The sequence below is a fragment of the Monodelphis domestica genome, chromosome 8 (assembly GCF_027887165.1).
Source record: "Monodelphis domestica isolate mMonDom1 chromosome 8, mMonDom1.pri, whole genome shotgun sequence".
Lineage (NCBI taxonomy): Eukaryota > Metazoa > Chordata > Mammalia > Didelphimorphia > Didelphidae > Monodelphis > Monodelphis domestica.
The window spans coordinates 185,625,061-185,652,823 of record NC_077234.1 but is presented as its reverse complement, the minus strand read 5'-3'; the positions used below and the strand labels follow the sequence as shown (position 1 = coordinate 185,652,823).

At 38.7% G+C, this 27,763-nt stretch overlaps 1 protein-coding gene across 1 annotated transcript; it reads right to left on the bottom strand.

Moving 5' to 3' along the window:
• Window positions 1–1,355: 1,355 nt before the first annotated feature.
• Window positions 1,356–27,763, bottom strand: LAMP1 (lysosomal associated membrane protein 1). The gene is made up of 9 exons (XM_001374095.5): window positions 26,870–27,763; window positions 17,494–17,612; window positions 16,249–16,471; window positions 15,965–16,120; window positions 6,586–6,800; window positions 4,936–5,058; window positions 3,141–3,207; window positions 2,843–3,013; window positions 1,356–2,407 (listed from the first exon to the last, which is right to left on the bottom strand). The coding sequence occupies exons 1-9, from the start codon at window positions 26,922–26,924 to the stop codon at window positions 2,268–2,270; spliced, it is 1,269 nt and encodes a 422-aa protein (XP_001374132.1). The 5' UTR covers window positions 26,925–27,763; the 3' UTR covers window positions 1,356–2,267.

Sequence of the window (27,763 nt, the reverse complement as noted above, 5' to 3'; positions counted from 1 at the left end):
TAGTCTCTCCTGGTCCCCAGCCTCAGAAGAGCGGGATGCTATCAGCCTTCCTGGCCACATGAAGGACTTGGAGGAGCCGCGGCCGCGGGAAGGTACAAAGGGAAGGCGATCCCTCCCCGAGGAACTCCGACTCTTCATGGCAAAACTGTTCCACAGGCCGGGATCCGAAGCTGGAAAGCAGGAACAAGGGGAACCAGGAAACCGAGCTCACTGGACGCGGAAGACGCTTAAAAGTAGGGAAGCAGAGAAGAAAGCCCGTCCCTGACTGGGTCCAGGCTGTGCAAAAGCAATGGTGAGGCGGCCAGCAGACGGATGGGCCCGGAGGGGAGTCTGCGGGCTTCGGTAGCTAGGCAGGGGGTCCTGAGCGCGAACTAGAGCCTTAAAGGCGCTGGCTTCGGGGAAGGATACGGAACCCGAGGAAACAAACACAGCGGCTCTGCAGAGACGACCTCAGACGCGCTATCACCGACCCCAGGTCACTCTGGGTAGTCGCCACGAGTCCCCCAGGAAAGGGCAGACTCGAGCAAACTGATGTACCAGCTGTGTGTGTGCCCGAACAGCTCGAGGGTCACAAGGTCAGGGTGCGAGGCATGGAAGGCGGGCTAACAAACGAGCCAGAAAAACAGAGGGTCCCGCGTACACCCGGCAGTGTGAAAGGCTTAAGAAAGGCCGGAGCCAGATCCTTGGAGAGAAGCTGGGGAATGCTGGGAGAGGGGGAGATGATCCGGATATCTGTACAAGGGGCTGAAGGGCTGGCAGTCCGGAGATTTTCCAAGTCTGAGAGACACCTGACCATGTTTATAAGGAGGGAGGGTTCCAGGTTAAATGGCTCAGGGGATAGGACAAGGCAAGTGCTGGCTTCAAAGCTGGTCTGACACTTTCGAGTTGTGTGACCTTGGACAAGTCACTTAACCCCCAAAGCGAAGCCCTTACCCACCCACTGACTTTGTTAGTACTAATTCTAAGCTAGAAGGTAAAGGTTTTAAAACACAAAACAAAGTGAAGGCTGGCAAACGCAAGGTTAAAAGACTTTCACCCTGTTACTAAAACACTTGAATCTCCTACACGGTATATGCATACAAAACCTTTTGGGGCAGGGGTCCTGAAGCCACAGTGTTAAGAACTGATATCAAGTACGGACTAAGATGGAGCTTGGAAAGTAGGGCCCGCTGTCATCCCACAGCCTCAATGTCAGCCGTAATTCATTTGCGTGTCAAAGCAATCTTCCCAAACACTGAGCTAATTAATTAATCAGCCTAGTAACTAAAAAAACACAGGGCAAACATCATCCCACTGACCCACCTATTTAGGGAACAAGTAATAGGTGCTTTAGGTCAGGTGATAGGAGTACAAGGTCCAGACAAACAAAGAAAAAGAATTTTTTATTAGCATTGTTACAGGCAATGCATACATATGAACTGATCCTTAAAGTGTACAACCCCAACCAAGCTTTAAGCAGATAAATCAGCAGAGTGAAATCTATATTGTACACGTGTGCAGAAATAGGATCACCCTGGAACTTCAAACAGAAGACTGAAATTCACTTTACAAAAAATGTAAATAAAAATAACACCCATTTTATTTTTTAAAAAAGTACCATCTCTTTTAAGTGGCAGAGCATTAAAAATACCAAAGAAATATTTTGTCCAATTGAATTTCTATAAGGTCTGAATATTGCATTTTTCACCCTCTGCACAAGCCAGGCATTTTCTGGTTTTTAAAGCTTAATTTAAAGAGTTTCAGAGCCCTGCCTTCTGTAGTACTTTAAGGTTTTGATTTCTTAGTTGTTATTTGAATTAAGTGTATCAAGCATAACAATTTGCTAACTTACATCACAGGGCAGTTATAAGTAGTAAGACTGAAGTTTTTCCCTTTATGAGGCTTAAATCGGAAGTAAAGAATGAAATAAATGAACACCAGTCTTAAAAAGTTAAATGATAATGGAGTCAATGCCAATTTAGAAAAGCGCTCTTAACCTTAGCTTACACATCTACTTTGGTAAATATTAATCTTTAACCAGTTAGCAAAATATTTAACCAAGTTAGCAAAATTAACACCATCATTTCAGAAGATACTCTTTTGTGCATAGTAAATGTTGCAAGATGGACTTCACATTTGATAAAGCAGACTTTGGGGGAAGAAGAGAGGGGACGACAGTTTGCAAGAAAGTGTGCCTCCCTTTCAATACCAATTTAAGCTCAGGGAAATGAACCATAGGCTTCTTGCAACTACTTTTGATCTATAGTGGTGGATAATTAGTGCAATCATTAAATTGTCTGATATCCAGCATGACTTCTCTTTCTTCCAATAAGATAAGCGATCAAAACAATGAGGACCAGTCCAGCCAGGGCTCCACCAACGGCGATGGGGATCAGCATGTTGTTCTCATCCAGAAGACATTCCTCCACTAGGATAAAAAGCAAACAGACACCAGAGAATTAAATTAGATTCCCCCCCCAAAAGATCACTTTAAAAAAAAAAGAAAAGCTAGCTCTTACAGGACAGCACTCTACAAACCTAGCAAAACAAAAGTAGACTAAATAAATTTTTTCCACTTTATTTCCTCCCAACACTAAAGTCATATTTCTTAAGGTGATTACACTGTTTATAACTATTTAGTAACTTAGGAGCTACTCAAAACTCTCTATGCTTTTCTAGAGCATGTTATCATAGAAAGAATAACACACCATACACGCCCCCCAAATAGATTTCAGATTTGGGAAAGGAAGGAATCAATAAAGAAGAGATAAAATCAGGAGGGCTCTTATCCTGGTAAGGTAACTTAAAAGCTTTCCAGGAGATGCCTAAAGACCTGTAAATATTTTAAACAGGTTTTACTTACCTGATCCAAATTTGTCTCCTTCCACCTTGAAAGCCTGGACCCGAACTCTGAAAATGTTGACTGAAAACCCATCTGTGACGTGAACATTTTCTTCTGCATTACACTTGTAAGAATTCCCTACAGTGGCTTGCAGCTCCTTCAATGAACTATTGACAGCTCCAAAAGCGGGGTCTGTAATTATCATATACACACACAAATAGATAGATAGAGTTCTTAAAAAGTCAAATATAATCCTGATAAATACCAAGAAAAGCCTAAGTTGCTTATGATCAAATGTAAAAAAGGGCAAAACTCTTACCTTTAGCATCAGGAAAAAATTTATGGAAGCGAATCTCTCGTAAGAAAAATTTGCTGGTAGTTGCATTCTTAAAAAAAAAAAAGATGACTTTAAATATTATACGCATTACCAAGTTTGATCATAGAATAATAATTTTGATCAAGAGAAAAGAAACACATATAAGGGAATGAAAAGATTCATTGCCCCACCATCTGGGGTTTCATCTGCTTTAGTGACAACTTGCTTCCCACTCAAAGAAACACCCTCTCTGCATCGTGTGTGTGTGTGTGTGTGTGTGTGTGTGTGTGTGTGTGTGTGTGTGTGTGTGTGTGTGTGTGTGTGTTAAAGCCCTTACCTTCTGTCTTAGAATAAAGACGAAGTTTCAGTTCAGTTCCAAGGCAGAAGAAAGGAAAGGACTAAGCCCAATGGGATTAAGTGACTAGTCCAGGTCAGCACTAAGAAAGTTGGAGGGCATATTTGACCCCAGAACCACCAATCTCCAGGCCTGGCTCTCTATCCAGTGGGCCACTTAGCTACCACAACTTGCTTTAAACTTGCCTTGAGTAAGCAACTGGTTTAAGGTCACAAAGCCAGTACATGTGAAAGGTGGGAAGTGAACCCCTATCTGGCAGCTTTATGTCAGAATGCCTGTTCTTACCCTTTCTCATTTCTAAATGATTCTTAAACTTATTAGAGGAAAATAATCCATACCGTCAACTCAATTCAAGAAGTTAAAAGATACAAAGAAAACAATTCCTAGCCCCTTAGGAACTCACATTTTATTGGGGAAAGAATGATCTATTGGTTAATTGGGGATATAAAAGACCGTGTGTAAGGAACTGCTTTGAAAGGAACCAGGAAGACTCACATCGAGGTGGGCAGGGGCTAATTTCATTTCAGGCATAAGGGACAATGTTTGCAAAGGCACAGAGATGCATACATAGAACAGCACAAGAGCCAGTTTAGCTGGAACATGCAGAACACAGAGAGGAACAATGCAAAAATCAGGCTCAAGAGCCAAGACTGGAACAGAGGGTTTTGTGTTTTAGCCTGAAATCAATAGGGAACAACTGAAGTTCCTTACACAGGAGTGTGGACAACGAGGTTTCAGAGAGAAGCAGACGTATAAATGAAAAGACTATTTCAATATTCAGGTAAGTGGTGGTGAGAGCCTGAAAAGATGGGGCTCAAAGAAATAGGAATGACGGTCTGTGCCAGGGATTATCAAACTCTTTGTTCTCTTACTTTCTCTTAAAAGTACTGAGGATCCCAAAGAGCTTGTGTTTATGTTGATCATATCTATTAATATTTACCATTTTAGACATGAAAACAGCTTTTGTATTAGTTATAAAGAGTTTTGAAACTGCAGGCCTCCAGGAGACTGTGCACCATATAAGATCCTTAAAAATCTTAAATTATTTTACTTTTCTGCCAGTGACTAGAAAAATTATCTAGAAAGGGCAGCCACCAGGAATCCTTATGTAGAGTCTGAGTCTGACACTGCTGCTTTGTAGCAATAGGTTTATGAATTTCAGGGGTCACGGTCCTCGCTTAATTCCAACATGACAATGCTGAAAGACTGACTTTCTCCTCTTAAATTGTACCTTTTGAAGCCAAGGCCAAACCTGTCAGTTCTTCTCTTTTCCTCTGAGCCATTTGGGGACTTTGTGACACTTCATATGCAGTCACCTATCAAAGTGATTCTTGCTTTTTGGTTAAGACGTAAAACACATTAAGATCGACTAAATTGAAGCCAGTATAGTTATCATCTTTGAAGGCCCCCTATTTTCCCCCTCCCCCAAGTGAATATTATTACCATTCCAAAACTGAAGGCAAGTGTAGAATTTTCAGTTTGCAGCTCCAGGATTGCTACTTGAGGACTACAGCTCCCACCTGCAACAGTCTTGTTTGGGTTGATATTCCATATTATTCTAGCACTCTAATAGGAAAAAAGTTAGATATTATTCCATAGACCATTTGTAGAAAAATTTCTCAACAATTCTTCTCAAACTATTTATTTCCAAAAACAAAACAAAACAAAAAAACAACTTTTCCTTCTTGCCTTCCTCTAGTAACAAATGCAGTTAATGCTATAGAAATTACTTTTTTTAAATTAATGGAAGACTCTGAGCAAAGTCACAACAGTACACAGGGGTAGGCATGGCATGAAGTTGAAAAACATACTTTTACTCTGGTTTTTAGGCATTAGTTAATTTGGTTGGAAGTTGAACAACTCTGAAAACCATCATTTCAACTCTGATCTATAATGACAGACTGATGGATACAGATTGATGGATCAAATAAATGATCATATACTGAGGTTTTGCCAAACTGTTTTGGCTGTGCTTCTGAAATGCTGTTCAAGTGCTCTTGTGCATTGGCCCTACTTAGCAATCATAATTTAGTTCAACAAATGTTAACCACATATGGATATTACAAACACGTATATTTAACATGTGTAATTAATATTAATACAATATAAAACCATAACTATTTCCTCTCCCATTCCTTGTTCCTGACAGATTATGTGCTCCCAATTCCCCTTTCTCATTTTTACTGTTTATTTATATTTGAGTATCATTGTACTATATTTGACACTCCATTTTACTCTCTAAAAATCAAAATAATCTTATGCTGTTAACAAGGACAGTATAAGATTCTCTCTTAAAAAAAAAAAACAGCAAGAAGAATGCATTAGAAAGTGAACCTATTAAAAATGTTAAAAGCACATAAATATGTAGATCTCTGGGTTCTCCCCCACAGAATCACCCTCTACTGCTGTGTTGATTATTGCAAAAATGTTGCTTAATGATATGGAAGAATGAAGCATCAGGAGGTCTGACTAAACAATGTCATAGTTGATATCTCCTAAACCATGCTCAGTTCTAGACCATCATAATCCAGAATGAAAAATTAAGACACACACAATTTACTTGACTAGAGAAGCAAAAAGATGAGTCATTTAAATAAGTTCTTGATGACCAATGTCTGGGCAAACTCAATTTTTCACTTAAGTATTCAATACTATGCTGAAGTAAGGTATTGACATTCAATGAAAACAAAGCTTGTAACTCGGGAAAAGAATCCAGAAAACACTTCTTTCTTTGCACAGGAAGGGAAGTGGAGTGAGTGAGTGTGTGTGCGTGCGTGTGTGTAACGGGACAGAAAGGACAAACCTATAGCTCTAGAATATTGCACATACTGTTATTGGTTTGGCTATCCTTTCCCCCTCCTTTTAAGTTTTTGTCAAAAAGGATTGCTTCTCATGTGTATGTTTGAAAATAAAGGTGGCCTAAAAAAGCAGTAAGATTAGAAAAAACAATAAACCTTATAGACTTGAAACCTAGGAAAGAATTACTAAAATTTTATAAAATCCAGCCTTCTTTATGCAAAACAACACACAACAACAAAACCCAACCATGTTAAAGATGTCATATATGAAACATTTTAAAAAAGCACAACATACCGAATTGTCTTTTTTAGCATAGGTGATGTTCAGCTGTAAACCCATGCTGGCAAGTAGACAGGTTCCATTTGCGTCAGATACATTATACTTAAAAATAGGTGGAATTTCTGCTGGAGTAGGAGGTCTGGTAGGTGTTGGTGTTGGTACAGGTATGGTTGTTGGGTGTGTAGTAGGCACTGGTGATGGGGAAGGTGTATCTTGACTGCAACGAGTTTCTGGAGGAAAGGTTTGAATGTGATGAAGGGAAGGAATGAAAGTTCTTGGTTCTTATAGCTGTTAGCTTTCATAAAACCTAGAGATTTTAAATAAGGATAAACTTTGATCTCTTTAGAAGAGACCACAAGAGATAAAGACAAGCACACATCTAAAAAACCATCTTCACACAAAAAAATTTTAAAGAGCTCTTAAGAGCAAAATTCCAGTTTTCCTTGTTAACCAACATTTGGTAGTATTAAATACTACAAACCCAAGAGTTCTTTCATACAAATAAGCTTCATTTTGCTATAGTTTAAACCCATATCCTTTTATTCTGTTTTAGTAGCACTATATTCTCTTATATAAAATTTTAAAACATCCTATTTGAACATGAAGAAAAAATTGCTTTTCTGCTTAAACACTGCTATTAGAAATGGCAACATTTGTCCTTAAAGATCTGAATAGTTCACAAAAGGTGGCTTGACTTGAAAAAACTAGGGGAAACAACTTGACACTAAGGAGAATTAAAATCTTGGCTAATAAGGAACCAGAATGGTAGATACTTGGCTTTTCTAGATAGAATAATATTCATATTTTAACCTATCTAAAATACAACATATTCAACTCGCATAGCACTATTAATTTAACATGATCATAATGTTCTTTAAAAATAAAATCTAGTCAATAAATTTTCAGAATTATCCAAAGAAAACACCATCTTATGACTGCTTTAAATTGTTCAAGTTATTACTGAGTTGCAAATTGCAGCTATTAACCAAATGTCTTTATTCACTTTATCCTCCCAACTTTTTCTTTCAATTGGGCATGAGAATTTAGTGCAGAGCATGTTAATAAGGAGGAAACCAGTCAGTAGCTCTGTCTCATCACACATTTTGTGAACTGGCAAAGATGACTAAAGTCAACGGGGAGACAGATAAGCGATTAAACTCTTGTGTGCCGTTTTCCCCAGTCATACTATAGATCTATACTTCAAAAGAGATCCAAGAAAGAGGAGGATCCATATTTACAAAAATATATAGCAGCTCTTTTTGTAATGGCAAAGATTTGGAAACTGAGGGGGTACCCATCAATTGAGGAATGACTGAACAAATTATGGTTGGTCTATATAAGTGATGGAAGATTTTTTTTTTAACCCTTACCTTCCATCTGGAAATCAATACTATGTATTGGTTCCAAGGCAGAAGAGTGGTAAGGGTTGGCAGTGGGGGTTAAGTGACTTGCCCAGGGTCACACAGCTGGGAAGTGTCTAAGGCCAGATTTGAACCCAGGATCTCCCGTCTCTAGGCCAGGCTCTCAATTCACTGAGCTACCCAACTGCCCCCGTGATGGAAGATTATTTTACTGTAAGAAATGATGAAGGGGATGGTTTCAGAGAAACATGGCAAGATTTGGATCAACTGATGCAAAATGAGCAAAATTAAGAGAATAATTTATATGGCAATAACAATAGTGTAAAGACAATTTTGAAAGACTTGGGAATTTCAGAAGACTGGAGAAGAAACATGCTTCCCATCTTCTAAAAGAGAGGCAATGGATTTGAATAGTAATTTTGAGACCTTCTTTTTTTGGACACAGTCTTATCCTACAAATAAGAGTCTAGATAACATTAGTAAAACAGATCTACACAGCAGTACAATAGAAATAAAAACATAAGTAGAAACCAGAAGGAAGGACTAGAGCTACCAGGGTTATTAAGTGCCTACCTTAAGTTTTATACATTTTACAAATATTATCTCATTTGATACAACCACCTGAGAAAGAAGTGACTACATTACTATCCCCATTTTACAGTTGAGAAAACTAAGGCAGGCAGAAGTATGTTGCTCAAAGTCAACACAGTTAGAAAATGTATCAGGATGGATCTGAACTCAGTTTTTTCTGATTTCAGGGTCAGCATTCTTTATTGGTCATTGAGTCAGCCTATTCTTTATAACTCTTAATTGTACGATCTGTGTAGAGTGATCACAGAACTGATGCCACTGGAAGATCAGAACAACTCAATACTGCTATTTTTGTGATAAACAAAAGAAGAAAGAAAAGTTGCCACTAACTGAAAGTGTGGTTTCTTGGGCTTTCTTTGGAGGAGTCGTCAGAATTGATTTCATGGGATATTTAGTGACTCATTTTTTGTTGTGTCATTAAACATAAAAAAAAACTAATTTATTCACTAATGTTTTCAAGAGAAGTAACTGGCAAGATGAATACACATGAAGGAGGCAAGGCAATTAAGGAAAAAGAACCTATATTTTCTAAAATATTTATAGCAGCTCTCTTTGTAGTGGCAAAAAATTGGAAACTGAAGGGATGCCTATCAATTGGGGGATGACTGAACAAGGTGCGGCATATTGACTGGGATGGAATACTACTTTGTGGTGAGAGATGATGAACAGGTTAATTTTTAAAAACATGTCAAAACAAGACCTATGTGAAAGTATGAAGAATAACATGAGCGGAACCAAGATAACATTGTGTACAGCAACAGCAATACTGTTTGAAGAATTAACTTTGAATGTCTACCTCAAGGGGAAGAACTGATATACAGGCATATGCATGACATGCTTTTACATATACATGTATGTATCAACATCTGTCAAATGATGTCTTCTCTAGTGCAAGGAAAGGGAAAATGTAAATAAATAAAAAGAATGTATAGGGAGATGTCAGTAAATGTCAGAAATGACGGTTCAGGTTTTAAAGTATAAAAGGTCAAAAATTTAAAAAGTATTGAGAAGCTTCATGTCAGTGTGTCATATAAATATTTTCTTCTGGATCAAAAAAAGGCTTTAAACATGGTTTGCACAAAATGATAGTCACAAAAATTAAACTATTTCCTGAGAGGAAATAATTGGTTAGTTATTGATGTGGGAGTCATATTGGATTTAATCACCAAGTAGTTTGTTTTTTAAGTTTTAAAAACCTCCTACCTTTTGTCATAAAATCAAAACTGTACTGGTTCCAACGCTAGGCCCTCACTACAGACCTCTATAGGCCTGCTCAGTGCTGAGCACTAGAATGCAAAGAAATGGAAAAACTCAGTCCCTGCTTAAGGAACTTGCATTCTAATGGAGAGAGACAGTAAAAGTAAATAGGTTCATCCAGGATCTATCCAGGGAAAATGGGAAGTAGGAGACCACAGAGGAAGGTATCCTGAAGAAGGTGGGGCTTGACTTGAGTCAGGAAAGAAACCAGGAAGCAGAGATGAGAACAAAGAAATTTCAGCTATGGGGACAAGAGCAAATGTACAGAAAGTCTGGGAACAAGAAGACCACCGAAGCTGGACAGTATAAAGACCAGCAAGGCAGGACACGGCCAGATTGGAACAGGCTTTAAAATCCAAATGAAGAAGTTTATATTTGATCTTAGAGGTAACAAGATGCTAAATGACTTTACTGGGGGAGTGAGGGTGACATGGAAAGGATGGAGAACAACACGGTTAGACCTCAACACTAGGCATTTCACTTTGTAGAGTAGTATCTTAAACCAGAGATGAGAAGTCCTGGGTTCAAATCTGGCCTCACAGACACTTCCTAGCAGTGGGACCCTGGGCAAGTCATATAACCCCAATTGTGTAGACCATACCACTCTTCTACCTTGGAACTGAACCTTGGATTGGCAAATATTAACTCTTTAAAAACGCAAATGCTTCTGTAAGACAAAGACTAAGGAGGCTATAAGTTATCATATTCCTGAGATTTGGTTTGTGTTGTTTCTTTTTTAGATTAATTTTTCCTTATAGTAGCCATAGTAATCTATCAGATGAGAGAATATAGTTCCCTGGATTCCAGTTTTTCTCATCCACAAGCTGCTCAAATGGAATTCAGAACGAAAAGGAAGGAAAGGATACAGGCCATTTTTGAGCATGAAGCCTTAGGGGGAGTTAGGAAAGGGACAGGATCAATCTAAAATGAAAGTTGTAGGAAAGGGCATAGAAATCAAAAGATTTCAAATTTCAGTTCTGCCACTTACTAGTTGTTTCATCTTGTGCATGTCACTTCCTTTCTGGGCCTCAGCTTCTTCATAGGTAAAATGAAGGAGGCTACACTATATAACCTTCAAGATCCCATCTAGTTCTATGAACTGTAAGACAGATTCTGAGAAGGGAAAAAATCCATCTATTTCAAAATTTGTTTATAATTTTCATTTCTCTAAAAGGAGAAGTCTTGATCCTTTTGGTTCCCATGACCAAAAATTCAGACTTGAATCATTGTTAAGGTTAAGAATATTTAAGTAAGTTTTTGTTAGCTAGTCAGTCTGTCAATACTAACGATGAATCTATTCCTGACCAAAGCTTTGGAGCCCTTATCTTAGTAGTCCTCCTCTGGGAACATCATAGTTTTATTGATAACTACTTAAAAATGCACTCACAGAACTGACCACAATATTCCAGATGTGGTCTGACCAGCACAGTATACACTGAAATAACTTCTTCACTTGCTTTGGACACTAGGTATTTATAAACAAAGCTTGATCTTACAATGGTTTTCTTGGCAGTCAGGACTCATGTTTACTAAATATCTTAGACCCCCCTCCCCCACTGGTTGTTTTTTTTTGTAGCTGCTTTTTCAAACAAGAACAAGACTTTACATTTAAGCCTATTATATTTCAATTTGTTGGTTTCAGTACACCATCCATTCTAGTCCACAAAAGATCTTTGTGAATCTTGTTTAATAATTTAAAGTTGATCGTACTTTCTCCACAGAAATCTTGTGAGGCAGATGATAGAATTTAGTTAACTTGATTGCAGTCTTTGTAATCCACAAAAATTTGAAAGTAGGGCTCATCACTTCACCCAAATCAATAAGAATATTAAAACAAAACTGGGTCACCATATTGCTACAAAATACTAGACATCTCTCTCCAGGTTGACTCTGTCCCATTAATCTGTATTCTTTGAATAGTCAACCAGCTCTGAATACAACTAACTATATCATCACTGAGCTTATAAATTAACAAGGACATAAAAAATATATTTTGTGAAAAGCCAAAAATAAAATTCCACTGACATGAAGCAATCTTATTAGTTTACCATGATTGTCTCTGGGAAAATGTATCCAAAAACTAACTTAACAAAAATGAAGTTTTTGAACCCTAATAGATTGGGGGCTGACTTTTGTTTTTAAAATGACTAAGAAATCAACTGTTGTGGGCAGTTAGGTAGCTCAATGGATTGAGAGCCAGGCTCAGAGACAGGAGGTCCTGCGTTCAAACATGGCCTCAGACACTTCCTAGCTGTGTGACCCTGGGCAAGTCACTTAACCCCCACTGCCTAGCCCTTACCACTCTTCTGCCTTAGAACCAATACACAGTACTGATTCCAAGACAGAAGGTAAAGGCTTTTAAAAAATCAACTGTTATAGAAGCTACCAAAGGGGTATTTTACAGAGCAAGATGAATAATAAAATGCATTTGGAGGAACAAAAGATACAAAATATTAAGGGAAATATTGGAAAAAAGATAGGAATCAATGGTATTGAAACAGCATTTCAGAAATCAAGCTATATTATAAAGCAGTAGCAGCTGAAATTACTTAATACCAGTTAAGAAATAGAAAAACATTATGCATTTCCTTTGACCCTGGTGATAGCACTACTGTACAGATATTCCCAAGAGAAAAAAATATGCAAAAATATTAAAACAGTGATCAAAAATGGGAAAGAGGATGACCATCAGTTGGTTCTGTCCACTGTAGCACTTGAATGCATAATGGGATATTACTGTACTGTAAAATCTGAGAAGACTTATATGAAGTGTTGGAGAGCAAAGTATGTAGAAAACAAGAACAATTTAAATGACCAGTTTCCCCACCTGTGAGTAAAGAAGGAACAATGAAATGATAAGAAAGAGCATGATGGTTGGTGCCTCTGAATAGAGGCAAAGCAAAGTCTCTCATTTCTTATGCTGCCAAGGAGAAAACGATTTAGTCTGAAAATAACAGAACAAAAATGGCTCCTAGGAAGCTTGTACCCCATTTAAATGTAGAGATAAGAGAAAACTTGGCTGCTCTCAATGGAGAATTAAATCACCTCACCCAGACAAACAGTATCCTGGGGTACTCTAAGAACTGCCAGCTGTGACCAAGCCACTGTTTGAAAACTGAAAGCAGAACTAGAAAAAAGCAAATGTCTCACTTTTGGGAGTGGGGTGCTGGGTTTAGGGGAGAAGAGCTCAATATTGGCAAACTCTAAGCCAAAATGTTTGCCTTAATTTCTAATACTCTAGAATTCATTTTCAAAGGAACAGCTAATAAAAATCTCAAAAAGGAAATAAGTGATCACAAACAGCCAGCACAGAGTATCTTCATAAACAGAAATTGCTAACTAATTTTATTTCCTTTTGAAAGGGTTCCTAAATTAGTAATAAGAGAAATGTTGTGGGTTTATTTGACCTAGATTTCAAAAAATATTTTATTCTTATGTTCAGAAAGTTATTAAGCACCTACTATATACTGGGTACTGGTTCCAAGATCTGGGGGGAAAGACAAACACAGACCTTGCCCTCATTAGGAGACAGCCTGGTAAAGTAGAAACATACTGGATTCTAGAATAAAAGGATTTGGGTTTGCATCTGGGCTTTGTAATTTTATATCTTGTAAAGGATTATCCTTTAGCCAAATCCATTCTTTTTTTTTTAAACCTTTATCTTACATCTTAGAATTGATACTAAGTCTTGGTTCCAAGACAGAAGAGTAGTAAGGATTAGGCAATTGGGGTTAAGTGATTTGACCAGGATCACACAGCCAAGAAGTGACTGAGCCAGATTTGAACCCAGTATCTCCCACCTCCAAACCTGGCACTTTATCCACTGAGCCACTTTAGCTGCCCCACTCTGTTCACTTTCAAGAGTGAAGTTTCCAACTCTGCAAAATCAGAGGATTGGACTAGATTACCTTTAAGGTCCCCTGAAACTCTCATGGTATGATTCTAAGGAAATTATGTTCTATAGCCTAAAAAGGACATGAACAATGCCAACACAGATAATAAAAAATACAGTTTGATCAAACCTCATGCTATTTATGTAGCAAACATGGAGATATGGACTAGGTGTTATAATTAGATGGATTCTTAACTGATTGGGTAGCTCAACTCACAGAGCCTAGAGATTTAAGTTGACTAAGCTTTAAGTTAGGTGTGCTACTAGGCTACAATAAAGCATAGCTAACAAGAATATAGGGTAATAGACACAGTACTATACCCTAGTCAGGTCATGTCAAGAGTCTTGCATATAGTTCTGTTCCCTACAGAACTACATTGTGGAATGGACACTGATAAGCTTCAAGATAGGGCAATCTCAAAGAAGAATGGCTTGAAGTTCATGCCTTATCAGAATCACTTAAAGAAACTAGAGATATTTAGACTGGAAAGAAGGATGGGGAGGAGAGAGAGAGATGCAAAAAACCCAACAGTTGTCTTCAAAGGTGCTTAAGAGGCTGTCACATATGAAAGATAAGATTAGATTTGTTCTGTTTTGCCTCTAATGAGTAATGGATAAAAGTTAAAAAAAAAACCTAAGTTTATGTTTGATATAAAAATAAACTAACCCTTAAGCATGACCCAAAAGAGGAAAGAGTTGCCTTAAGATATCAGTAGTTCCACCTCTTACCCCCAAGAGAAGATCTTCAAATAAACTTAACAGATATGCTTTAGATTTTTTTTTCAGGGATGGGTTAGACTAGATGGCTAAACAGGCCCTGCTTGCTTTCACAAAGTAACGGAAACCAAGATGGGCTAGAAGATACATAGCCAAACAGATCTACAAAATGCAGTAGACGTAATTCTGATTGGGAAAGCCAAGAAAAAAGAAGAATCACAGTGGGTCATTTTTTGATAGAAGTGAACTTTGGGAGAGCCACTGACTGATGTCAGGGATGGAATCTAGCAGGAAGACTGTGTACCAAGCAAGAAGAAGTCCCAAATTCAGAATAGAGGGGAATAAACTTATGTAGGAATAGTGCCAAGTGGCAGTTAATCCTACTGCACACTACTGAGTTCTGGACCGGAGATTCAGGGCACACTGAGGAAGGGACTTGTGCCTTTAGGGTGGCATTCTAGGATGAGGACTAATAGTATCAGGCAGTAGGCTGTGCTCTGAGCAAGGAGCTAGTCTATAACCCTGGGAGCAAAGTGTATAATTGAAAATCTGTTACCCTAAAAAAGAACTACATATCCTGAGAGCCACTTCCTGTCATTACATACTTCCTGTAGACATGATATAGAATCAGCAGTGATGGTGGTAAGGTGGGGAGAACCTGAAATTCTGTCACTCTGAACCTGCAGAACTTTCTAGCTGCCTGAGAGTACTGAGTCCAATAGCAGTCTACTGAAACTCCAAAGACTGTTGCTCACAACCCATTCCAGGTAAGAAACTTGCAGAGCTCAGACCAGGAGGATAAGGATCAGATTTTGTCCTGGATTATTAGATCACCTTGGGAAAACTGCAGGTTCCTAACCTGATTTCCTGGAATAATATTACACTCAATATCCCAAGAAAGCAGTAATAGAACCAGTTCAGACCTTCCCCCCAGAAGGTCAGAGTCCAGCCCTAACATAAATACTTAAGTTAGGAAGGAGGTTGGAGGAATACAGAGAAAAAAAGAATCCCACAATTAAGATCTATTAATGGTGACACAGATACTGAAAATACAAGCCCCAAAGAAGAGAATCTATAAGCAAAGCCTCAACGAAATACACAGCTTAAGCCAACAAATTCACTAGTTCCTAAAAGAGATGAAGCAAGAGTTAAAAATGATTAAAAATAAATCAAATGAGAGGGCTAAAGGAAAAAAAACACAAAAAAGTAAGAGCTATGAAAGATCTGGGAAGGAAATTAACAGCTTGGAACAAGAGGTACAAAATGTTACCCAATACACAAATTTAGAATGGCCCAAATAGAAACCAAGGAGATGATGCAAATTCCTCAGTATTTTACCTCTTTTAATCAACATGCACCCACCCCAATTTGAATGGCCAATTTAGCTGAAAGTAAAGGGTGGTCTATCAGATTGGTCTTCTTAAACAGTGCAGTCCGCCAACTTACTCTCTGGTAATATGGATGTTTATCCATTAATTATTTTACCCAGACATAGGGCAATATAGCCATAGTAATGTTTAGTCATTGCAAATAAAATAAATTATACCAGTAGTTTTGAGTAATTAAAAGCACTTACCTTCCTTGCTGAAAGTATTATTTGAAAGGTATGCCTGAATGGTGACATCACTAAGGACAATTGTTACATTACTCATAGTTATCCGGTTACTGCTCACACATCTGTATTTTTTATGTATGTCTGCCTGAATATCAGTTTTGGATTTCACACTCGATTCTGTATAATGACAAAAAAATGTGCATATGTATGTGTATATATACATATATATAAAAATGCTGAAAAAGTTCCTAACAGTTCCCTCCCAAAATTTTCTCCATTAGCTGGTCAAATATATTTATCTTTACCTTCGGATCCTTTACTTGCATTAGGGAACAAAGTTGCATCTGACAAGTTATAGGAGAAACTTAAGAGTTCAACTTGGTAACTCTGTGTAGTGCTGGAGAAATTCATAGTCAAAGTATGTCCTCCTCCAAAACCAATCTCTAGGATGGGATTTGAAGTATTCTCTTTACCACAACTGCTGCTGTTCATTACCGATGCATTTTGTGGAAGACGAAAAGTTGTACTCTACAAAAAGACAATCACATCGAAACTGTTTAAAATAAAGTTTAAGTGATACACAGGTATCATCTGTACCTGTGATTTGTTGGGAAGAGCTCACTCCTAAGGGAACTGCCTTCTACACCAGTATAAGATCCAGCACTTGCCCAACACACAGAGGGATAAGTCAGAGTGGGAGACTTGAACCCAGGTTTCTCCGATTTCTAAGGCTGGCTCTTTGTTGGCCACAGTATCTCTTTTTGAAAGATTCCAAGTCAAAAATATTCAAAATGAAACACGTAGCAAAAACATGATATAAAATGGTTAACCATTTTAAGTTTTAAATCATAGGCCTTGACATATTAAAAGGAATACCATTTTACCAAATAAATAAAAACATTAAAAAATCCCAATGTTACCTGCCAATAACAATCTGTGTCATTTTCAATTACTGATATTTAGAGAATAGTGAATAAGATTTAAAATGTAGATCAGGTGCCAATTTATTTTTTTACAACTAACTTTTTTCACTGAAATGAGAATACCCAGAAAGTGCAGAGCAGACACTCATCAAAGCATCAGCCTAAAGAAGAACCTCTTTCAAATAGAGAGCTACATCCCAATTAAACTCTTCCCCAGGGCAAGGAAGAAAATATTTTTTAAAATTTCACATTCGAGAACACTTTAATTTTAGTCAAGGAGGTAGCTCTGTGGATTGAGAGTCAGGTCCAGAGACAGGAGTACCTGGGTTCAAATCTGACCTCAGACCCTTCCTAGCTGTGTGACCCTGGGCAAGTCCCTTAAACCCCATTGCCTAGTCCTTACCACTCTTCTTCTGCCTTGGAATTAAAGCACAGTATTGATTCCAAGATAGAAGGTAAGGGTTAAAAAAAAAATAATAATTTTAGTCAAGGAAAAATTGCTTTAAGAGTAAGAATAATAGTGTCAATAAGAGCTGATAAGACAAGAGAGAACTGAATGTAAAACCTGGCTCTAGCGAAGGTTAAAAACACAAGATGAAATTCAATGTTTCTTGAGTGATTACTTACCTCAAGACCACTCTTAGTGGTGTAGTTCATTGAAAAGGTAGCAGAGAAGTTAGCCATTATGCAGGCAGTTCCAGTGCCATTTTTCACCACAAATATTGAAGATGCAACATGTATGAGTCCTGTTGACAATGGGGGAGGAAATCAAGAACTGATAATTAAATAAAAATTACCTTTTTGAAAACAGGTCATTTCAAACCCTAGTTTTTTGCTGTTTCTTTTTTTTCCAGACAATCACAAATCATAGAATTTGAGAGCTGGAAGAAATGTTAGCTGTCACCTGATCCAGTTTATACATAAAAGATAACCTTTCTTTTACCTCTAATCTGAGTTCTGACCTTAGGGGCAAATAAAACTAGTTTAATCCCTCCCTCACTTGACAGCTCCTGAAATACTGGAACACAAAAAAATGAAAGGAATAGAAAGAGCAGGAGGGATTTTTAGATACTAGAACACAGTTATAACGTCCTTCCCAAATTTTCTCAAATATGGGCCCAGTTCTTTCTACTGATCCTCTTATCATAAACTCAGTCAGGGTTTTCACCATGCTACCTGCCTTCCCTTTGGACACTAATTTATCAGTATTTTTTTAAAAAATTATGATATTGAGAACTGAACACAGTACTCCAGATGAAGTCAGACAAGGGCTCAGTACAATAAGATGATCACCTCCCTATTCTTGGAAGTTATGTCCCTCTTACTGTAGCCCAAGATTGCAAAATCACCCTGGCTGGCTCATATTAAGCTTGCAGTTCACTAAAACATCAGATCCTTTTCAGAACTGCTGCCAACCCACACCTCTCTCAGTTTTTATTGGCGGACTTTTAAACTGGTGGATTTTAAATAACTACTAATGTACACAACTTGACATTTATCCCTGCTGAATTTCATCTTTCACTTATTAGATTAAGGCCCAGCTTCTATCCTGTCAAGATATTCTGTCATCAAGCCTCTTAGCCATCCCTCCAGTTTTTGTAGTTTAAAAAAATTTGAGGAGCATCACATCACAGCCTTTCTCTCAACCATTAATAAAATGGTTAAACTACTTTCTTTCCAATCCCAGATCCTGGGAAGACCTCCTGCCATGATAACATTGAATAATTTACTGTTTTTCTAAGTCTAGAATGCCAATCAGATGGGCAAAGAGGTAGCCCACTGGGCTTGAAATCAGGAAGACTCATCTTCCTAAATTCAAATCTGGACTTAGGCACTTACTAGCTGTGAGCCTCTGGGCAAGCTACTTTACCTTGTTTGCCTCACTTCCTCATCTATAAAATGAGTTGGAGAAGGAAATGGGCAAACCACTTCAATATCTTTGCCAAGAAAATCCCAAATGGAGTCAGAAAGTATTGAAATGACTTAACAAGAATACCAATCAGTTTTTAATCTATCTATGATTATGTAACCCATGTGTTCTCCACAATAGTACACAACACTTTATCAAAAGTTTTATTAAAATCAATATAGTAACATGGTATGGTCCAAATGAATTATGAATGACTTTGCTATTCTGAGCAATGCAGCGATACAGGAAAAATGCTACCCACCTTTAGAAAAAGAACTCTTGAAATTTAAATGTAGATTGAAACATACTTTTAAACTTCCTTTATTTTTCTTTTTTTTGGAGTCTATGTTCTCTTTTGCAGCATTGCTAATGTAGAAAATGTTTTGCATGAATCTCACATGTGTATAATCTATATCGAAGTGCTATACTCATCAAAGAAGGAGGAAGAGGAGGAGGGAGGAAATTTGGAACTCAAAAATATTTTTAAAAATGTTAAAAATTATCTTTACATGCAATTGAGGAAAAAATAAAATAAAACATTCTTTAAGAAAGTTTTACTAAAATCCATATATAAACTATATCCGTAGCAATCCCTATATCTACTAGTTTCAGTAATCTTGTCAAAAACAGAAATGGGGTCTCTGTGTTGGCAAGTGTGACTTTTTTTTTTTTAAACCCTTACCTTCTGTCTTGGAGTCAATACTGGGTATTGGCTTCAAGGCAGAAGAGTGGTAAGGGCTAGGCAATGGGGGTCAAGTGACTTGCCCAGGGTCACACAGCTGGGAAGTGTCTGAGGCCAAATTTGAACCTAGGACCTCCCATCTCTAGGCCTGGCTCTCCATCCACTGAGCTACCCAGCTGCCCCCAAGTGTGACTTTTCTTAAGGAAGCCATGCTCCCTTTTTGTAATTACCACTTCTCTTTCAGGTGATAAGTGAAGTCTTGCTCATTGGTCCATAGTTTGTAAGCTCTGTATTCCTCCCTTTTTTGAAAACATAAACAATATTTGCCTTTCTCTAATCTCATGTTGGCTCCTATTTTCCATGATCCAAATGTCACTGAATGTTGCAAAATCATATCTGCCAGTCCTTTCAAAAATGAAAAAATAGTTTATCTAGGCAATGCTCAGTTATCAAGAGTAATAATTCATCAAGAGTAATTAACAAAGTGATTTGTTACAAGTTTCTTTTGTCATTTCTAGGGTAAAGTTCATTCTCTTTTAAAGAAAGAACAGAAACAAGTTCTTTCTGTTTAAGTTATCCCATTTTTAAACATCTCAGCTCCTTTGAGGTTTAACCATTCCTCAAACTATTTTTCAGAGGTTCAAATACACCTTCTCTTCTGGTTATCTTCTGTTCCTGGTAAGTTTTATGTGCATCCAAATCAGTCTTAAAAAAAAAAAATCCATTTTTCTTCCTCACTGGAATTTTTTCCTGTTGGGTCTTCTTCATTTCATTCTTAAGCATCTCTCACCCTTCCTGTCTTCTGACCTCATCATCATTTCAATCTGCCCCCTCTAGCCATTTCATTAATGATTTCAACTGATAACCCTAAATGGCCTTTTCCTCAATCCTCTTCCTTATCAACTTCTCCACAGCATCTGACACAGAAAACTTTATCCACCTCTATGCTACTCCTCTCCTTTCCAGGTATTTTCATGACACTGCTCTCGTTTCTCCTTCTCAACATGCCTGGTCTCCTTTGCTGGACTACCAACCAGGAAATCCACTTCCTTTTCTAAGTTCTCTCAGCTGCACCTGCAATGTACCCCCCCCCACCCCCCACTCTTTGGATTCCCTCGTTTAAGGCAGTTCAAAAGCCACCTTCTAAATGAAGCCTCCTCCCATTGAACTTCTCTTCAAACTTACCTATCTCTCTTTTGAAAGCACTTCCATCTCCACCCAAGTGTCCCTGGCTGTGGTGAAAACCCAGATGTACTAACCAAGTCAAACACATCCCCTCAAATCACCTGGATGGAGACATGCAAAGGGGCTTCAGAAAAGGACTGTTGTAGAAATCACATGTCCTACACTACAGACCATGGTTGTCATCACTGAAGGAAGCAACCACTGTAGAGAAGGGTCCCACAAGCTACAGCCCAAGAGCCCTGGAAGTGGCAGCCTCCCAGCCCCATGCCCAAAGCACAGGTGATGCATTTAACAGCTACTGAAGACTCAGAAAAGTCTCATTAAAAACCTTGAAACTATCAAAAGGTTCAATATCAGAAATAATGATTTTATGATTGGCAATGACATTAGAGATGTATATGCACTGAGCTATGGCTGTTTGGCATCTGACTTGAAACCTATGTCTGTTGTCTTCCCCATTTAGAATTGAAATTCTTGAGAACTGAAACTGTCTCTGCTTTTCTCTTTGTATCCCAACTGCTTGGTAAGCACATTCTTTCCTTCAAGTTGTTACCCTAAGATAAATTCTGAGGTCTTTCTGAGAGCAGCAACTTTTTCACTCTTGTTTTTGTATCCCAGCACCTAGGAGGGTACTTGGCATGCAGGAGGTGCTTAATAAATGCCTGATAAGCTTTATTTACTCTGAAGTTCAACAGTGAGTGGCCTGGGGCCAAAAGTCCAAATGCATGAGAATTCTCTTAGATAGCTTTACTTTTAGACTGGTTAAAGAGTTCTAATTTCAGTCTTTAAAAGGGAGTTTGGGGGCAGCTAGGTAGCTCAGTGGATTGAGAGACGGCATAGAGACGGAGGTCCTGGGTTCAAATCTGGCCTCAGACACGTCCCAGCTGTGTGACCCTGGGCAAGTCACTTAACCCCCATTGCCTAGCCCTGACCACTCTTCTGGCTTGGAACCAATATTGACTCCAGACAGAAGGTAAGGGTTTAAAAAAAACAACAACAAAGGGAGTGAAGCTGGAATTTAAATGTATTATTGTATTGCATTCCACATTTCCCTGCCTGATAAACATAGTACTGATTTCTTTGTCTCAGTATGAGGTGGTCTTTGTGTCACAATACATATACTATAATAATGGTGCTTAAATAGTGATCTCAAGAGTTCAGAGGGGTTGGTTGTTCCCAAATTAAATAAGCTTGAGTGCTAATGACAATTCCTTGAAAATCCGATTTTTCTAGAACCACAGCTCAAATAAGCTATGGGATAAGATTATATTTAAGGTCTCTCTGGGCTCTAGAATATGGAGACAGTTGGTGAAGCCACGAATTAAAATCCAGCCTAAAATGCTTACTAATTTTATAATCATGAGCAAAGTCACTTAACCAGTTTGTTTACCTCAGTTTCCTAAATTATAAAATGAGAATAAAAACAGCACCTACCTACAAGCTTGCTAAGAGAATCAAATGAAATATTTGTATAAAAGCATTTAACAGTGTCTGGCACATAGTAGGTACTATATAAATGCTTAGTTCCTTCCTTCTCCCCCTAAAATTACTGTAACCAATCTTAGCAGAAGAGTACCTAAATTTAAAGCATGCTCTGAGTGACAGTGGCTTGAGGGATCCTCTATATGCAGAGAAAAATCAATTGAGTACTTACTACATACTGTTGTACTTTAGGCAGGGGATATTGAGGTAATATATTGAGACAAAACCAGAACATGCCCTCAGCATTCCTTGTTTTGTAGGTCAGATATGCTCTCTTAAATCTGGATACCTTTATATAGATTCCAGATAGCCCATTTCCTTCCAGAATCTCCAAATACTAAATGTTAGTCCCAAGATGAAATAACCATTCTATTTTCATCAATTACTACATATTGACAAAACATCAGAGAAGGAACATTAAAAGGTCATTCTAGAACAGACCCAAAAGGAAGGATTTCTTATCTAGTTGTCTGTGATTGCAAAAGTCCCATTGTGCAATAATACTTAATCCTCTTTATTTAAACTAGGATAGGCTGTTCTTCCTATTATAATTTGATTCGAAACAAGAACTTCTTGCTTAGAATACAATCACAATTAGAATGCCTGAAACCAAGAGAGATGGGAAAAGTTACCTGGCAGAAATGTTGCTATAAAAATCAATAAAGAACAAGGGAAGCAGAAGACCTGGGTTTTGGTCAATGTTCTAAAAGTACCCTTCCAGTGTCACCTTAGATAAATCACTTAAATCTCTACAAATATGTTTTCTCAACTGTAAAATGAGAGATGGGGACTGGGATGAGCTCTATCTCATCCTTTACAGCTCCTGAAAGAAACACTCAATTCCCAAACTCTGGGATATCTAAATGTTGTTAGAATGCTTGTGTATACACATTTAACCTCACAGATTTGTGAGGTTAGCATGGAAGAAAGGTTATCACATCTATTAACCATGTACATATAATCTTTCTAAAAAATAAACAAATTCATATCACACTATGTATATTTCTCGTCAATACTGCCAATACTTTATACAAGCATTTATCCTTAACTTAAGTGATACAAATCTCTTTCCCACAATAAAATCTCTAAAAGATTATGAATTATTTCAGAAAGCTTGCTAAGGCAATTTTAAAAATGTCACTCAAGGAACAAAATCCCTACCTTCTGGCTTACTATCGATTTTAAGATAGAAGAGTGCCAATGAGATTAGGATTTGCCCAAGGTCACATTACTAAGTGTCTGAGTCCAAATTTGAACCCAGCTCCTCTTGACTCAAGGTCTGGCACTCTATTGTGCTATCTACCTGCCACTGGTAATATTCTTTTTTAAAACTCATACCTTCTGTCGTGGAATCAATACTGTGTATTGGTTCTAAGGCAGAAGAGTGGCAAGGGCTAGGCAACGGGGGTTAAGTGACTTGCCCAGGGTAACATAGCTAGGAAGTATGAGGCCACATTTGAACCTAGGAGCTCCTGTCTCTAGTCTGATTATTAATCCACTAATCCACCCAGTGGCCCCCAGTAATATTCTTCTAACAAAATTTAATAGCTTTATTAGATTTAGAAAAGTTACTCTCCTCCTTTAAACCATAATGAATACATAATTTTGGTGTAGTTATTTCTTCCCAACTGTAAAATTGTCTCTTGAGGAATACTCCTTGAAACATCTATCCAATTTAACTTTGGCCTTTCTATAAGCTTGTTATTTTTTCATAGGCCTGCTGGATCTTTTCCTCTCAGGATATAATCAATCTCTCAACCACTCACTCCTTTTCCTGTTAAGTGTATCTTTTATGATAAACTAAGAAACTGTTTAGAAACCAAAAGGCAGGAAAATGAATCTATGAATCAACAGGAAGAGAAGTTAGATATTAAGTTAACTTAATACTTCAATTTTAAATATGCTGAATTAGCTGCAATCACCTATTTTGGTTTTGGGTGGCTTTCCCAAAACCACCCATTGCAAATAAGTAAAATATCTGAAATTATGTAATTGCTTGTTTTGTGAATGGATTTGAGGAAGAACAAGTCTGAGAAATATATTTAAATAAATCTATTGTTAGTGATTGTGCTCCTAACCTTCACAAAAATATTTCCTTTGGGTACAGTATAAAAATGAAATCCACACCTACACAATTCTGAAGATCATAGGCACTTCAGCTCAAACTTCTAAGATTGTATTTTTAACAGAAAAATGGATTCAACTCTCCTTGCTTTTTGATTTAAATTTAAATAAAAACGTACCCTAGCAAGATGGTCCAGCCCATTTGATTTCCCTCAAGACAAAGGGAGAAAAAATCCAATCATTTTAAAGAAAATTCTTTTTTAAAAAAGAAAATGAAAATTCTTTTTTAAATTATTTAAATTGGCTAAAGTCTTCCAACTGAAAATAAGTGCTTATATAATTTTTAAGCTTATCCAAGCATCAGGTACAATGCAATGCATACTGTGAATGCATAATAAGCAAATGCACAAAAGGAAAAATGCAAAAACTGAAAAACCAATGAAGGCATGGTAAACCTAAGATAGAAGAGTAGGCGTTCTCTTTCATTTAAGAAAGGGCCACAATTGGTGTAATTCATCCAAAGAATGGTCTTAGATTAGAAGTGATTACTGTAGTCAGGGGAAGAATATTTTTTTTTTTACTTTTAACATAGCCTAAATAAGCTTTGCTTTCTGCTAGGCTGCATTTCATTTAAATCAAATTAATTTTATTTTTAAAAATTAAATTTAAAAAATGGGTGTGAAAATAAGATTTTTTCATCCTTCTTGCTGAAAGTGTAATGAAGCAAACAGCAATTCAACCTATATTATTTTAATTTATGGTCTGTATTTGGAAATAAATATGCTATCCTTTTTTGAGACATACCAGATAAACGTTTCATAAATAACTTGGAAAACGCATATTTGCTGATCTGTGCTCTAACCTAGTCCTCTACCTTTCAAGAGGCTGTATGGGTTCTAGGTATTAATACACTGAACTAATAATCTTACTTCTGAATTCAGCCAAGGAAATAAGTCATTACTATATGAGCAAGAAAAAGCCTTTTCTCCCATCTTCTTGTAGTTAGTTTTGAAAATAAATAAGAATGAGTTATAATGCTTGTAAGCATTTCTAATAAAATACAGCAGGTTCTGTATTTGTAATATAACAAAATAGCTGACTTGTTCAAACAACTCCACTTGTAACTAATTACACAGGATGGCAAGGTTCACTGGTCACATGAAAAGGTTTCAAGTTTACTACTGGAACAAGGTCATCATCTCCATAGCTCTAAGATTCAAAATTAAGTTATTTTACTCAACAGGTAACAGGATTAACATGCGTATACTTGGTGGTGATTTCTGATCCAAATAGGAGATAGTTTAAGGTATATTTCTTATGTGTTAACATGCACACATATACATACATTCCACCCTGCAAAAAAACAACCAAACACATTCTAATCACTGATTTGTTCTTACATCTGAGAACTTAAAGTAATGTCAAAGTGGATAAAAAAGACCACCACACACAGATACGTTAACAGGTGTTTATGGCACAGTCTCTTCATGTTTTGTTTAAAGTATGTTTTATATGTATTCCTGATTTAGTTAAATTATAAATATAATTACCTGATTCCATTCTCTACTCAGTGTTTCCCAACAAGTTCTAAAGATTTTTATTAAGGTTTAGGGGAGCTTGCACAAATTGTTTAAAGCTATCACATCTAAGTCAATAAGACAACTCATTTATTTATATAGTGCTTTTTCTCCACAGTCCACAGAAGCAAGCAGTGAAAAGTACTATCCCAATTTTACAGAGGAAGGAACTCAGGATCAAAAAGACTTAAGTGACTTGACCAAAGGACAGCTAGTGTCAGAAGATCAGAAGCCAGGGCCTCAGGATTGCAAAGCCATTATGGGAAGCTGCCTCTAGCAGAGAAGCAAAAGAGCACACCACGCAGGTTACCATATAGAACTCCTAATTTTGATTTTCAGAACCCATTGTATCTCAAGGCTAGATAGGAAATCTCAAAAACTCTCAAGTCAAGATTAATTTGAATTCATTCGAATTTTAAGAACAGAAGAAAGGGAAAGGGAGGAGGTGGTGTTGCGAAATCAAGGGGCCAATTCCAAGAGGCCCTGGGAATCACTTCCAGGGCCTCTCCGTGGGGAAAGCCACAGCATTAACTTGAGTCACAACAAGCAAGGCTGATTTCTTAGGCAAGAGCTGAACTTCTTACAGTCAGTAAGCACAGGCCCACACATTTTCGTTTTCTCTTGGTCCGGCTGACCAAGTCAGCAAATTCAACTACCTTAAAACCAGTGACCAATCCATAGACAAAATACGAGCCAAGGACTTTAAAAAGTTTCGCATTAGTTTTAACCCTCAACTTAAAACGTTCTTCGTGGGTGGTTTGCAGAGGCGAACCCTAAGGCTCCAGTCTGTACCCCTCTCCTCAAGCTTCCGAGGCCTGGTTATCTATCGCCGTTGGGGGAGACTCCAGTCACAGAAACATCCGTCTACGCTTTAAGGCCCTTTCCTCGGTGACCCCCCCCTCCCCAACCTTCTTGTGGCTGAAGTTGCACCCCACCTCCAGCTCCCGCAGACCCTGACAAGGCCACCGCCGGCCTGCAGGCCAGAGGGAGAAGACAGGCCGGGTGCAGGGGCCTCCATCTCTATACCGCGCCCCCCCACCCCCGACCGGCGCCGGTCCTCTCTCTCGTAGAGGCCCGTGCCCCTCCCCGCCGCCTCCATCTTACCGAGAAGCAGCAGGAGCAGCCGCTGGGGCGTCCGGGCGCCGCCGGGTTCAGCCATGGGAGCAGGAAGGAGGGACTGACTGACGGACGGGCGGACTGACGGACCTAGGGTGAGGGTGGGGGGCGCGCGCTGAGCAGACTGGGGCGCGGGACGCGCTCGGGAAATGAGCCGGGCGGCGGTTGGTGGCGACAAAAACGACGGCGGCTGTGGTGGTGGTGGCGAGGGGCACCCCGACCTGCTAACCGCCAAGGAGGGGCGCAGTGGCGGGAGGGTAGAAGGGAAGTAGTGGATGGAGGAAGAAACAAGGGAGGAAGGAAGGTGTTGGGGGGGGAAGGTTAGGGGTGGAGCGGGGCAACCGACGTCCCAGCCAGCGAAAGAAACCCCTGCCGCTCAGGCAACCGCAGCTCAAGGAGACCCCGGTGGACAGCTTTGCCGATCATGTGACCGCCGCAGCGAGACCGCCCCCCCATCCCCCCACGTTGTCACGTGAGCCCCTGCGGAGAAGGCGAGGAAGTGGGGGTGGGGTGGAGAACTCTCGCGAGATAACGTGATCTGTGGCCGAGACCAGGTTCGCGTGTACTTTAAAGCTTGGAGCTCCAACCCTATCGCCGTTATTCCTGCCCGAGGCTTCCTGCGTTACAATATATTTTTGTTCCGTTCCGGTTCCCTTCTTTCCCCTGGGGTGAAGGTGGGGAAGGGCTAGGCTGAATTCCGGGATGGGTGTATCTTGGGGCCTGCGGAGCTTTGCATTCCCGGCACGGGGGTGATCTCAGTTGACTTCGTGGCTCTAGAATTGGGAAGCTGGAAGGGAGGGCATCTTTTCCTGCGAGCCTCGGCGTTCGTCGGCGGAGGACGTCCACCAGCTTAATCTTCCGGGAGGCAGTCTGGTCACAGAA

Bases quoted from the DNA above. Each gene is read 5' to 3' on its own strand.
- LAMP1 (XM_001374095.5), bottom strand. From the start codon at position 26,924: ATGGCTGAACCCGGCGGCGCCCGGACGCCCCAGCGGCTGCTCCTGCTG. The intron at 16,472-17,493 runs GTAAGTAATCAC...GTCTTTTTGTAG, and splicing joins CCACTAAGAGTGGTCTTGAG to AGTACAACTTTTCGTCTTCC. The intron at 16,121-16,248 runs GTAAAGATAAAT...GTCATTATACAG, and splicing joins TGCAAGTAAAGGATCCGAAG to AATCGAGTGTGAAATCCAAA.